General features: G+C 35.1%; 1 protein-coding gene across 1 annotated transcript in view; it reads left to right on the forward strand.

Annotated features, from left to right (window-relative positions):
- atrnl1b (attractin-like 1b) overlaps positions 1-14,149 on the forward strand; it is a 422,410-nt gene that overhangs the window by 378,232 nt on the left and 30,029 nt on the right. The window contains exon 28 of the mRNA XM_006630935.3: positions 11,759-11,873. Within this exon, the coding sequence (XP_006630998.1) occupies positions 11,759-11,873 (115 nt within the window). The remainder of the gene's footprint in view (positions 1-11,758; positions 11,874-14,149) is intronic.

A 14,149-nucleotide genomic window follows, 5' to 3' on the forward strand; every position in this document is an offset into this window, starting at 1 on the left:
GTTCACAGTTAAGAATCTAAGTCTGTTTCGCACCTTCAAAAGATTGCTGAAGAAACTCCAACACCAGAGGTAGTGATGACTGTATTTTTGAGTCATCAGAAATGCAGGACACATGGAATAAATAATTCTTTCATTATTGTATTATTTGCTGATTTGGAACTTGTAGTTCTTTAAATGAATCCATCCTCCATGTACTAGGCCTTCATGTTATTCAAATCAAACATCTGTGCATCTGCATCAGGCCCTACATGCAGCACAAGAACAAATTGTCAGTCACAGCTTGTGATAGCGCGTGCCTTGTTTTGAGTTTGGTGTTGTCACATATTTATCACTATGTCTCTCTTGTGTTGAACATCCAATCTCTGTCAGGGTTCCTCGTTTGCATATGTCAAGTCTCGGTGCTTATGGTACTTAAGTTCCCATTAGCAATTTCTTTTTTTGATAGCTTGAAATTTTCTCCTTAAAGGCAAAATGTTAAGGAAATCAGAATATCCCCTTCAGTCTGAAATATATTCAAATATAATGTATTTTGCCATTAAACTTGGTATTTTTCTGTCAGATGAAACAAATATTATATGCATAAGCTATATGCATGCTGTACGCATGAACACGTAAAGCCATTACCAATTTTTCATCTTATTTTTAAGATGGTTTTTGTTGTCATTATTGAAGATTAGTGTGTGCTGTTGAAGGCGACTGCACTGCCTGTTTGTAATTGAAGTATTCCTTTCTTGCTCATGATTATCAAAAGCTATTGAGTTCATCTGGCTGTGTCATGTTCTAATAGCTACCTCAGAACAGTTAACTTTTTAATTTGTGAAGTTAATTAAAGATGTCTTGTGCTCCATGTCATTACACTCACCTCCGTTTTGGATTGGCAAGCCAAATGTAGCCTTTTCTGTTCCTGTTTTGTAATTTGTCATAGCTGTCAATATAACCGTTGGGCTGTTACTGTTCTCTTAATTTAAAAGTTTAAAACATGCTTGCCAGTCATAATGGCCACCCATGCTTGTCAATGTGAGGCCATTCTAAACATTCCTACGAGAAGCATTTCCAGAGACATGCTGGATGGAGAAATCAGAAAGATGTAATGTGTAAGGCAATTGGGTTACAGCAAGCTGCAATGCAATTTACACACAGAGGTATTGGCTCAAAGATTGTTTTTTTTACTTGTGCTGCTGAAGAAAGTGGGTTTCTTTTCAAAATGAAGGAGAGGATTGAAATAGTCTTTCTCATAAGTGTCCTATTTTAAAGTTACTGTACATCACTTTCTTTTTTGAACCCATAAGTTACATAGCTTTGTAAGAAAGATTGCATCGGACCTGGGTTGGGAAACGATTACAGACATTCCTCCTCTGCGGTCATCAATGAAATGGAAATGATACACAAGTTCATTCAGTACACAAAACAGCAGAAGCTTGTTTATGCTAACGAGTCATTGGTGTCTGGATCAGACTACCCAGTAGTTTTGTTCAAGCTAACCCTCACAGTTAAATGACCTCTATAGTCACTACACCCTGTGTTCTTAATATTTTATATCAGAATATTTTTATGTCTCTGTTTGATTTTCACTTTCTTCTCCTGTTGCACTGTTTGGCACTATAAATGGGCAATGTGATATTATACTGTATAAATGCCTACTTAACACATTATGCAGAATATGTATAATGGGGGTCATCTGAGCTTGTTAAGGCAATATAACCCCCCTTGGAACCTGGGTGATTTTGAATTTAGCCACTTTAGGGGATTAAGTCTTTTTAAGCCATAACAGAATATATCACTGGCTCAGAAGGCAGTGACATTAAAAAAAAACAAAACAAATTCTGTCAGCAGATTGTGTAACATGTTGTAGATGTTCCATAAGCAAAACACTATACAATTTTATTTGTTTAGCTTGGAGAGGTGCACAAGGTAGTCATCAGATGATCAGAATGATTGAATGATTACACGATCCAATACTTCTCATATTGTATCGATCAAAAAATCTTTAAGTAAAAGCGAGGCCTCTGCATGGTGGGAAAACAGTTGATGCTTCAACTCACAAGGCATCTGAGTTAAAGTGCTTGATTTAGAATAATAATGCTTTTAAAAAAATTGTGTACCGCTAACAGATTACCAGAGTGTTGCCAGTTTGTGTTTTGAATTCTAATTAAGGTGCTATTGAAAGACCTTGTAGCCTAATAGTTCATTAACATAGTCCTGTCAAACAGGTTTTTCTTTTATGTCTGTCATCTCATCATTTTGTGTACCTTCTCTGTTTTTTTAAGACAATGCAAGAGTATGATACAGGATCCAAACATATGTATCACCCAGTGTGTGCTGTGTAATATATGCAATCAGTGAAACAACTATTGTAATGGAATTGTATGTCATTTTACAGCAGGTCTATAGAGGTGTTGCCTTAGTAATTGCTATATGACGGCTTTAACATTAATTGTAAGCACAGGAGATGCCAATTCAATTTTGATAGTGAGGCAGTGTCTGTAATTAGCCAAGTACTTTGATTGTGTCTCCTCAGGCTTGACATCAGCTGATTATGTTGCCCATATATGAATGAAGGTGGTGATTACTAATCAATTTGTAGAGGGTGTCCTGCCAGTCTGCTTTGAGTTTTAAATTGTTTGAAAACCTTTTAAAGTCCAATTTCTAAAAACAATGCCTATGTTCTTTTGAATTGAGCTCATATTGAGCAAGAAAGCAGAATAAAATGCACTTACAAAATAAGGAGACAATCAAATGGCATGGTTTCTAACTCAGTTTTTTTACGGTCTTATTTCTTGATGGTCATTAATAGCTGAAAGCTGAAAGGCCGTCCTTACCACAGCCTGTAGATATGTCCTTCTGAAGAGGCTGTAAGAAAGTATGCATTGTGTTTAAGTATTAAAACCATTATCATATATAACCTTCTCTTATATATGCCTGATCTCTTTTTGTTTTGTGTATTTCATTCCTGCTTGAAGACCTTCTTAAAGAGAAGAAATGGATCACTTCTGTGATTGGTACTGTACATGATTGTTAACATACTACTGGCCACTAGTATAATCCCCAACAGATAACTTAAGAGTTGATCCTTCTCTGAAATTTGTGTCTGTAATGGATACAATACAGTGTTTTTCAAATGGCATTACATTTAGCCTTTAGACTATTTAAAGCTTCTGCAATGTGCTCTGCCTGTGGGCACATCATTCTGAAACATTAGAAAAGCAGTTGGTCAAAATGAGACTCAAACATTCCATTCTTTTCAGAAGAAAGAGTGAAAATGAGATGAACTTTAGAATGAATGCAAGATTATCACTTAATCATTTTTAGGGCTATAATAAAAAATGTAAATAGTGATAACTAGCAAAACCCACTTAAATGTTTTGAAGTGAAGCTGTATCCCTCCGCCTTCAGAATTAAAAGTGTGTGTTCTCAGAAGTGTCTGAATAAAAGCCAAATTGCTGTTGCACATGAGATTTAATTCAAACGGCAAATATTCTTCTGTAGACAGCTGCTATTGATGTAAGAGCACTTCCAGCATCAGAAGACGCCACAAAGGCTTAATCAATTAGAAAATTAGCAGACCCCAGCTGGGGGTTAATAAGGCAGACTACATCTACGTCTGGGCTCAGGGAAAGACTTTCCACTGGCTTATGCCATTCATTTACAACACCGAGCCTCTACTTCAAAAGTAACTACAATGAGAAAATGCTGAACTGCTGCTTGTCCTAACTACTCGTTAGTATAACATTGAAAAAATGCTGGTAGAAGCCAAAGATGTATCGAAGCTAATTTTATATAATTTTATCAGTTTAATAACAAAATTGCCAAAAAAGCTTGACCCTTTTCACATCATAGATCAGGAATCTTGCTTGTTGACCGGTTATCAAATTAGGTACATTTATTAACATCTGTTTTATCTTTTTCACTTACCTCTCCTGTCATTGCTATTTAGTTTATTTTATTCCTATTTTTGCTTCTACTTTACAGCCTTTGAAATATCTGTGAGTATGCAAGGTATTATTATTATTATTATTATTATTATTCAGCTTCACTGGTACAGGTATACGTTAATGGCACATTCTTACCTCTTTACCTTTTGAGGTTGGTTATCAGCTGCTATGATAATCGGATTGGCAGCTCTTTTGGGAAAAAGTGCTATTCAGTAATTCATTTAGTTTATTAAATGACATGTACAGTATGTATTGGTGATATCCTTTGAAGGTTATTGAGCAGCAAACTCAGAATAGTGAGCAGAAGTAAACATTATGCATATAACTGTGGAGTTGCAGCCATCAGTATTGACATCTTAGGAGGCTTTCTCAATACAAATTTCTAGGATGAATAGGTTTTCAATATGTTTCAATTTACTAAATGACTTTATAAATAGCAGGTTTCAAATGCAGCCTACCTGTATTTTATTTGTTCCAGCACGAGTGTATAATAAATATATACAAACAGACGCAGGGTGGCAAGGTGGTGCAGTGGTTAACATTGCTGCCTTGCAGTGGTGGAGCCCTGGTTGCTATTTACAGTAGGTGGAGTTTGTTTGTTCTTCCTGTGTTCGGGTGGGTTTCCTGTGTGTGCTCCAGTTTCCTCGTACCATCCAAAAACATACTGGCGTGTTTAATTAGATTCTAGAAAAATAGGTCCTTATGTGAGTGTGTGCATGTTTGTGTCTGTTTCTTCTCTGAGACGGATGGGCTTCTCATCTGGGCTGTATCCTACCTTGCGCATGTTGCAAGACTCCAGCTCTCCTGTCACTCTGTATTGGATAAAGTGGTTAGAAGATGGATAAACAGATGCAGCCATTTATTCAGCTTTGCATCTAAACACCCAAAAAATAATTTGCTATGACACTAAGATTAATATTTTTTAACATTAATGATCCAAAGACTTTAAAGTAGATTAAATATAGAAGTTTTTCTAATGAGTGTTTAAAAGATCTTTTTCTCACAATAGGATTTACACAATCACCGTTTCCTCTACAGTATAATGGACTAAAAACACTGAAACACTGCAGTGCTTATATTTGATCTTTGTTTCCTGTTCTTTTTGAAATACTGTTGCATTTTACCATAGGTTGCTCTGTGTTTCTTTTTCTGATATCGTCATGCCATTTTAAATAAATTGCTTGTGTGACATCTTAACATGAAAGAGGATCAGTAGTTTTTTTTTTCCTTTGGCAGTGTTCCATAGTTTTCATTGACTGCATTTTGAGTTCATTTGCTTCTTATCAAAAACAAACTACTAAAGCGACCATTGTGCTGATGAATGTGCACACTGATGTGCATAGAAACCAGAATAATCAGCTGGGTTCAGCCACTCCATATACCTGCACCTATTGCACAGAAAGAAGCTATCAATCATGTGAAGCCCTCACAGAAGTGCAAAGCAAATTTAATTTTCTGCAGACACACACCACTGGTGTGTCTTGACCAGATACACACTGCACTTCCTTTGCCAGTTTTCTGTTTTTTTCTAAAGCACCTGAAAATAGGAAATCTTCACATTTGCTATAAAGCCTCATTAAACCCAGTAACGTTCTTAGCAACACATCAAAATACATTTTCCTTCTTCTGTCAAATATAACCCAGAGCCTTACTTAGTGCAGTTTCTTTAGGTACAATAATTTGACTTTGCAAGTTGTTTAAACTTTTGTTGTGCCTATTTCATATACTTCAAAAGGGAATGAAAAGATATATATTTTTTGTAATTTCAGTATTTAAAGGTGTGTGCTGAAGAATGGGCACTTAAGCAGTAAAAAGGAAAATTGCTAATGTTTTCCCAATCTGTTAATAAAATTAGATACTATCCTATATAATCATGATATTAAATGTTAATTGTAATTTTATTTTCTTGTTACCAAATTATTCTCTGGCGATGCTTCTAGTCTTTAATAAGAATACACTTCTTCACATTCTGTACACTGGACAAAAACAGCTTAGTATTAAGGAAATACGTTTTCAGTCAGAAATATCATAAACCTTTGTGTTGACTGAAAAATATGAAACATTAGACTATAAGATGATCTACAGGTTACTTGTTTGGTAACTCATATCTTATGAATTCCCAGTCTTCCATCCAGCTTGTTAGCATGTCTGTTCTTTTTAAATGCCCTGTTAGCCTGTGTGTAAGAAAGTGCATGTTTTTTTAAGTCCTTAATGCATTCTTAATTTTTTACTTTGACAGTCAGGTCATATATTCATCTATTCATTGTTGATCTTGTTCAAGTCCCTTGAGATGACTCTGATACATGTGAGGAGTTAGTTTTTTTTAATTTCACTTTTGAGGTGCAGTAATTTCCCAGCTGTTTCTAAGATTTTGTACATATTGCCCTCTGAAGACTACAGTATGCATTTAACTTTTAAAACAATTGTCAAAGCTAAATTAAAAGAGAAATCTTGGTTATCATACTGTATGATTTAGTTTGCGTAATGCATGCAGTATTTTAAAAACTATTGCCTGTTCATTTTGTGTCACCACCTAATTGTTCACAGAAGACCAAAGCAGTTAAGTGACCTCCCTCTCTATTACCTTACTAGTAGAGGTTTTATTATTTAACTTTTATAAATTGCTTGTATTCAGTCTTATTTTAGGATTAAATATTATTTAAATATGTACAACCTGTTTACCCTCTAAAACTGCTAACACCCCATAGGGCTGGGGTGGTATTAACTTTGTATAAAGTACATTGCCGGTCTCCCTGAATAAAATTGTGTGTAAGGTATACGAAAAAGAAGAAAACTAAAATATATTGCAAGATACGGTACATAATTAAAATTTGAAACAGTTCTTGCATGTAACACCTTATCACAACATGAAATGTTACAAAAAAATTAACTTTAAGTATACTGATACAAATAGAATAATTCTCATATTTTTCTCTGGAGGCTGGGGTTTCAGATCTTTGTGAAAGTGAGATGAATTTAGTGTATTTAACCTTATCCTCAGTGAACACAAGTCCACTACTCTAAATGTTCACACAATCCATCAGAGTCTATCACATCTCAGCAGTTCCAGCTGAAAAAGACTCCGGGACTACAGAGATTGCTCAGTTTGAGATGGTGAGGAGGAGTTAAGAGTGGTGGTGTTACCCATACATTTAAGAACGATTTACTAGCAGCTTCTACCTGTGTGTTGGACTACAGCTAATACCAATGTGCCTGGCTATTCATACAGTAAGTACTAAATTTACATGCATTTTTATATGGCAGGTGCACCCATTGCCTTTTGTTCCATTAGGAAGCAGAAAAAAACAAAGAAGGCCATTTATTCTTTTTCTATTCAGACCAATGCTCTTTTTCCATTTTGGAAAAGAACAGAAGATTATGGTATTGAATCACAGAGGCTACACTCTACATGTGGACATTGTGAAATTTAATGAGACCATTAGAAGGCAATAGTTAAGGCTTGTTCACGCAGAAGAAAAAAATCCCTTTTAAACGAACCACGAACTATCACAGGGCATGTTAGCTTTCATTCACATTGTTTTTCCAATGACCCACGCATATTGAAATCTGAAGAGCGCTTGAAGCATAGCTAGTCAGAGAGTGTGCAAGTGTTCTGCTTTTAAGTAATGGAGTACACGTGACCATAAAAGTAGGCATTCAAATATTAAGATAACAAATTTTATGAAATTGGTACTATCAGTACGAACCTACCAATATGTTGTGTCTTAATCAGAATATGTTAACAGTGGCTTCTTAATAAGACTGTATATCACAAGAATTGAATGATATTTACTGGCTTAAAAATAAAAAGCATTGTCATCAGAAACAGTTACAAATGAACAACAAATGTATTTAGATCTGTAGGCTTTCATGCTCTGATGTGAAGAAGAAATATTTAGAAATATTTATAATATTTTTACAGTATTTTTTCAGGAAATATTTTGAGCTGATTTCCAACTAAAAGTAATTAAAGTAGAAGAGGAAAAACATGTGAAACCTGAGGTGTTGCTGTGCATTGTTTAAAGAACAATGTTATTGGTTATTCCAATACAGTATGTACATATATTATAGCTACACACAAAAAAAACAGAACTGCTGCTCATAGTTGTTGTAACTGCTTTCCAGCTTGCAACCTATGGAGAAGGAAAATTCAGACACTTCTTTGAAAACTATTTTTATTTCATTGAGAAATGTTAGTTTTTATACATTAGATCACAGTACAGTATATCAAATACTGTCGTATTTATGCTAAAACATACTGTAGATTGACTTAAGTTTTGCTAAAATGTAATAGATCGTGATAAATACCTCAATACTGGGAAGTTGTGTTGAGTTTTACTAAGTAATGTAAATTAATCTATTTAATCAGAAGCCATAACTTCATATATGAAATGAATTTGCTCTCAATCGGTTTTAAAAAGATCAGTAGCATTATACTGTTACATACTGTAACATATCACAGAAAAGGAAAATCGAGCTGCTCAATGTTACTGATGTAATTTTATTTATTATTATAAATATAAAGCTTACTCTGGTAGTATTTTCTAAGGAGGTCAGGAACACTTTACTGTACATACCTGATTTCTTATGAGAAAAACACTATAAGGACTATGAAGTGGGAATTTGTCTTTTGTGGAGTGAGGTGTCTCTGTGACTAGGACCCTAGCACTGAGGACCCTGTAATAATCCATACCTGCTTTATTCAAGCTCTGCATAGAGTAAAGGCCTCAAAGTGACTACTTAACAAGCAGGGGAAGAGAGTGGGAGAGAATCTAAAAAAACATACAGCGAAGAGAGCAAATACCCAAGCAGAGTAGAATTAAATGATTCACATGGCAGGCGTTTTTGTCCTGTATATCTGGAATAATGCCTATCTGGAGCCTTGGGGAAATTAAGGAGAAAAACATTTCAGAAGGACATTAAAAGTTTATTCCTCAGAGTTTTGCCCTGAATTAAGACCATATACTGTTGGAGATTTTGGTGGATTTTATCTTCTGTCCATTTCTGTTTAATAGATTTGGGTCATTCTTTTCAAAATCTTTTTTGAGTTTTTTTTTAAAAAACTAGTTCACTGTACACTTTATAAACATACAAAAACAGTTTTGAAGAAACAGGGATACAATGAATTGTTTTTATATGGAGTGGCCTATTTTAAAACTAGAGAAATATTGTTATTTTTTAGGATTAGAGATGTAACCTTCAAATTCACGTGTAAATCCATCCAATCAAAATCAGAAAGACTATTTCCATTTGACTAGCCCATTCCAGAAGCACAGATCTCAAGAAAGGATTACCGTACATTCTGGATGAGAGACCAGTTAATTGCCAGTGTGCCTTGCACACACAAAGACAATTTAGAAACCCTGATTGATAACCAGCATGTCTTTGGAAGATGGGAAGAAATTGGAACTGAGAGGGTAGTGTAAATAAAAATGCTGTAAAATATAAGAAGTGTTACAAACAAGGGAAGATGTTTTAACCCATTTATTTTATGTTAGCTGCTGCTGTAGCTACATGAACTTGAAAGAAATCAATGATTTAAACTCTGGTAAGCTAGTTCTGGAAATTTGGATTTGGCTAATACCTGAAAATATGCCTATCTCTTCTAACCAATATTATTCAATTTACAACTTTCTTTGCTCATCCATGAAATATTTATTCTAATAACCATTTCCCTTCCCTAGACACTTCATTATTCTGTGTTCTTTTACGGTTGCCATATGTTACGTGCCAGTGTGTGTTCTGTGTGTTTTTTCTGTTATGTCCACACTGCTGACCCTTGATTGTTCTCCCTTCCCCATTGGCCAACCATCACACCACTGTTTCAATATGATGTCATCATCAATCAGCCCTCAGCCAATCAGAACTCATTTTATTCACTATATAACATGGAGGTTTTCAGGAAGAAAAGGCCTTTCGTTTGACTTCGGTCCTGTTTGGTTTTGGTTATCGCTTTGCTTTGCTTCTGGTTATTGCTTCGGCTTCATTTGTTGGTTTGTTTTGCTTTGTGTGTGTGGTTCGTATAGCTTCTGCTTTGTTGTTTTGTTGGTTTATGTTAGTTTCTTTGTACTTTCGTTTGTTTGTGTGTTAATCCTTGTTTTGTCATTACCTTGCCCCAGTGTTACATGTTCAACTTTTGTGTTCTTTTGTACCCTGCTCCTGTTGATTACTCTTGTTTTCCCTTGTTTGTATTCCTGGTTCACTTGTGTTTTTGTGTTAACTTTTGTATATAAGGTTAGTTTAGGTTCTTGGGGTACACTTTACACACTTAGTTGATTTTGTATTAGTACACTAGTTTAGTACGGGTGAGTGCCATTTGTCTTGTATGGTTTTAGGTAGTCAGTGCAGGTTAGCTAGGGTGTTGAAGACGCTGAAGACCGTGTGTTTCGGTTTTTCTTTTGTAGTCAGATTAGCTTTCCCTCACTGTCATAGCCAGCTCCATTTTGTTAGTTATTTTCTTTTCTTTGACACCACTCTAGTTCCTTACCCTTATCACGCTTCCTAGTCCCTCACCAAAACCCACCTGCTATCAAAAGAATTATCCTAAATGTTACACCCCTTTACCCCTAGACACTTGGGGTCGTAACACCATACCAAAAACTGTATTTTACCCCCCATTGCATTATTCCTATCTCCCTCTTGATTTTTCTAATTTTTCTAATATTCTCCTTCATTGTGCTTTTAATTTAGCTCACTTTGGTTTTTTTAACTGTGTACTGTTCTTTTTCATTTTATGAAGTAATGTTTTCCCAATATCGTTCTTTTTCATTTTATGAAGTAATGTTTTCCCAATATCATTCTTAATGGATTGTTTTTTAAATCACTGCTGTCTCTTTTGGTTTACCAGTGCAGTAAGACTGAGGTCATGCAATTCTAGCCTTTGAGGGACTGGAGTCCTGCTGGTTTTCATTCCAACTTTGAACGATATAATTTACTTGAACTAATTATTTTAATAAGACATCATGTCACCTGTTGAAAGTAACTCTAAACCTGCAAGACTCGCACTGGAGGCCTAGAATTGCCCCCACTAAATATTGTATTTCTAATTGTAAATCTATGATGTTATCAATGAGAGAAATGTTTTGCTTCTTAACTTTATTAATGAAATACCATTTTAATGTGAAATTCGAATGCTTTCAACACACACCAGTGATATTTAATGTTCAACAGAATTTGTTCTGTTTCCTGCATTAAAGCAATGGTCCAAGAAAAATGTCTACTAACTGACATTTTTTTTTCATTTGTGTGAAAAATACCAAATATTTTAAATACCACAAAATACTAAGAAATACCACTTTACTCATAAAGTCTTAAAAGGTTACAAAACACATTGTGATGTGCTGTACTATATATGCCAGGACCACCAAAGTATTTAGGGTAATTACACCATATAAAATTTGTATTAATTTATGTATGTTGGACATGAGAAAATAACAGTACAATATGTGCAGTAGAAATGTGACAGCAGCAACTCATCATTATTTTTCTCAGTTTAGTAGCATGTTATCAACACAATTAATTGGGATCAAAATGACTCCAGTAATGTCCTTCTTCCAAAGCAATTCAGCAAGATGAGTATCAGAATACCCAGATCATGCCACCTCATGCCTTATCATTCATCAGAACACATCAAACACACCGTTACTGTTTTGTACATCCAGTTTTTAGTCCTGCCATGGGAATGTGCTGTTGATCATAGTAAGATTAGCAGACAATGGTGTTCCGCAGTGGTTCTGAGATAAATCTGTGGATATTCCAGTGATGTAATGGACATGTGCACATGCTGTTTGATAAAGTTGATTTTGCTTTCTCCCATATTTCTGCAGGGAGCTCCCAAGCCAATTGCTGTGGAGCCATGCTCAGGGAACAAAGCTGCTGTGCTGACAGTCTTCATGTGTCTCCCCAGGGGTTCATCTGGGGTCCCCCCTCCTGGCCAATCTGGTAAGAAAATCTGTCCATCCTGAGCTCTCTGACTTTAATTAACCTTCCAGAAAGACTTGCTATACTGTATCCTGAGAATTCATCTAAGTAAATAATACTCAGCCATGCTTAACTAACATTTTTTTTTAATTTGAAATACAGAAAAAAATTTATTGCAGTGTGGTGTGTATGCAGAAATGTTCAGACTTCAACTCTGCACTAAATGTTTAGCAGAAAGTCTTTAAGGAGTTTCCTGAGGTAACACAGCCTAGTGTGAATCCAGTCCAGAACATTTCCAGTTTTAAAAAAAGATTCTGTGCTGTTACCTGAAAAGAACAGTAAGATGTATGCAGTGCTAGAGAGTAGCAATCTCAGAGGTGCCCAGGCCAGCCGGAAGTCTTCAATTTGCACAGATCTGGGGAAAAGGTGTGACAGATGAAGTAAGTAATTTGTTCAATTAAACAGAGAAATGTAGAGAATCATTTGGATTGAAAACATGAACTTCCTGCAGCCTTGTAGGAGCAAAGGTGACCACACTATTGAATTAACAAATTGTTTAAAATTGATAACATGTGCATTAGGTCATTTTTAGGTCAAGTTGATTATTATGGGTGATATATTAAAACTACTGGGTAGTCACTGTTTAGAATTACAGCTACATCAACCGTCAGGAACCCTACTACTGTCTTAAGTTAAAGCTGCATACACCTGGTGTGTTAACTTAAAATAAGATGTTTTGGTTTATATTGATAGTGCATCATGCACAGTAACTCAGCCCACTGCCATCCATGTCTGAGAACTTTTTAAAACTGTCCTGTTGTGCCAAAGTCTTTTTGTATTGTCCTACCCCTTTCAGTGTTTCTCTGCTATTTTATATTGTTCTTTTGTATTTTATATTGTTCCACCATTTCAATGTTTTCCTTATTTAGAACAAAAATATATTTATATATAGTGATTTTTTTTTAATTCAGCTCTTTTATTAAATTAACCTAGCAATAAATCCTGATGGACCTGCCTTTTCTAGTAAAGAGCATTTTTGCTTTATGGACATGTAGAGAGGAATACCTGTTATTAATGATGAGCACCTACTAGTGAGCCAATTAGATTTGGTGAATGTGATATGCTGGCTTCTACAACACTTCATATTGGCAACCTTGAATTACCGTGACCAAGTCTTTGAAGATTCTGATCAATGTGAATTAAAGACATTAAATGACAAGGTTGGTTACTTCTAATGCAGACTTCTCATGCTGTATTAATCAAATTTTAATTAATCAAAGTTATTATTAGAGTAGAAAAACTAGTTACTTTTCATAAGTCATCTTTAAATTCCTAATTTTATGTAGAAAATCTTTTCTTAATATTATGCTTTGCAGTTTGCATTTAGTGTGCCTTATTTCAATTCTTGTGTGGGTCAAAATACTTATGGGAATGTACTGCTTTTTTTTCTAATAGTGCGCATTTGTTTAATAGGATCGTCACCTTTAGCTAACCCACATGCTTTATTTAAAGCCTCGGTGTGGTCCCTCAATGTAAATTATAGCAGAAGGCGCTAACAGCAGTCTCAACACCTCCACATACACTAGGGAGATGTGAAACTTTTCAGAATAGAGGGTTTTGAGCCATTGCCTCTTGGATGACAACATCTTATATCCTGCATTTGTGCTAAAACTCCATTGATATCTTTCCAATTGAAGTCACTTCTTAACAGATACTGGACTCTGGTATTTTTGCCTGGTTTAAATATAACTGCCTGTTATTTGACACAGAATCCAGTTTTTTTTTCTCTTGGCATTTCAGTTTGGGGAATGGTGCACCATCTGCCTGGACATTTAAATAATTCTGCCCACTATTTTTTAAAAGCATTAAAAACAGCAGATGAAGTAACTGTTTAGAATCAGCTTGTCAATATCCATCCATCCCTTTTCTAGCCACTTTATCTAATACAGGGTCACAGGGGAGCCAGAGCCTATCCTACAAACAGAAGTATCAAGCAACGGACGGAAGTATATCAATATAAACTCACCATTAAGATTTATTAGTGTTTTGCATAAATTCAATATTCGAAAAAGTACAAATGGGTAGTTTATTATATTACAAATATACTGTAATATCTTGTAACTGACATAGTGATAGAATATAATGGAATGTATATGCGGTATCAATAGAAACAGTGCAGAACAGTGTCTACACACAGTTTCAAAAGTAACACATTTCTTGGCTTAAGAGCTTGAAATCAAAACACATGAAATCAGAATATATTCTACCATTGTTTCCACATTGGAACACACATCTTC

Source organism: Lepisosteus oculatus, chromosome 4 (assembly GCF_040954835.1).
Source record: "Lepisosteus oculatus isolate fLepOcu1 chromosome 4, fLepOcu1.hap2, whole genome shotgun sequence".
Lineage (NCBI taxonomy): Eukaryota > Metazoa > Chordata > Actinopteri > Semionotiformes > Lepisosteidae > Lepisosteus > Lepisosteus oculatus.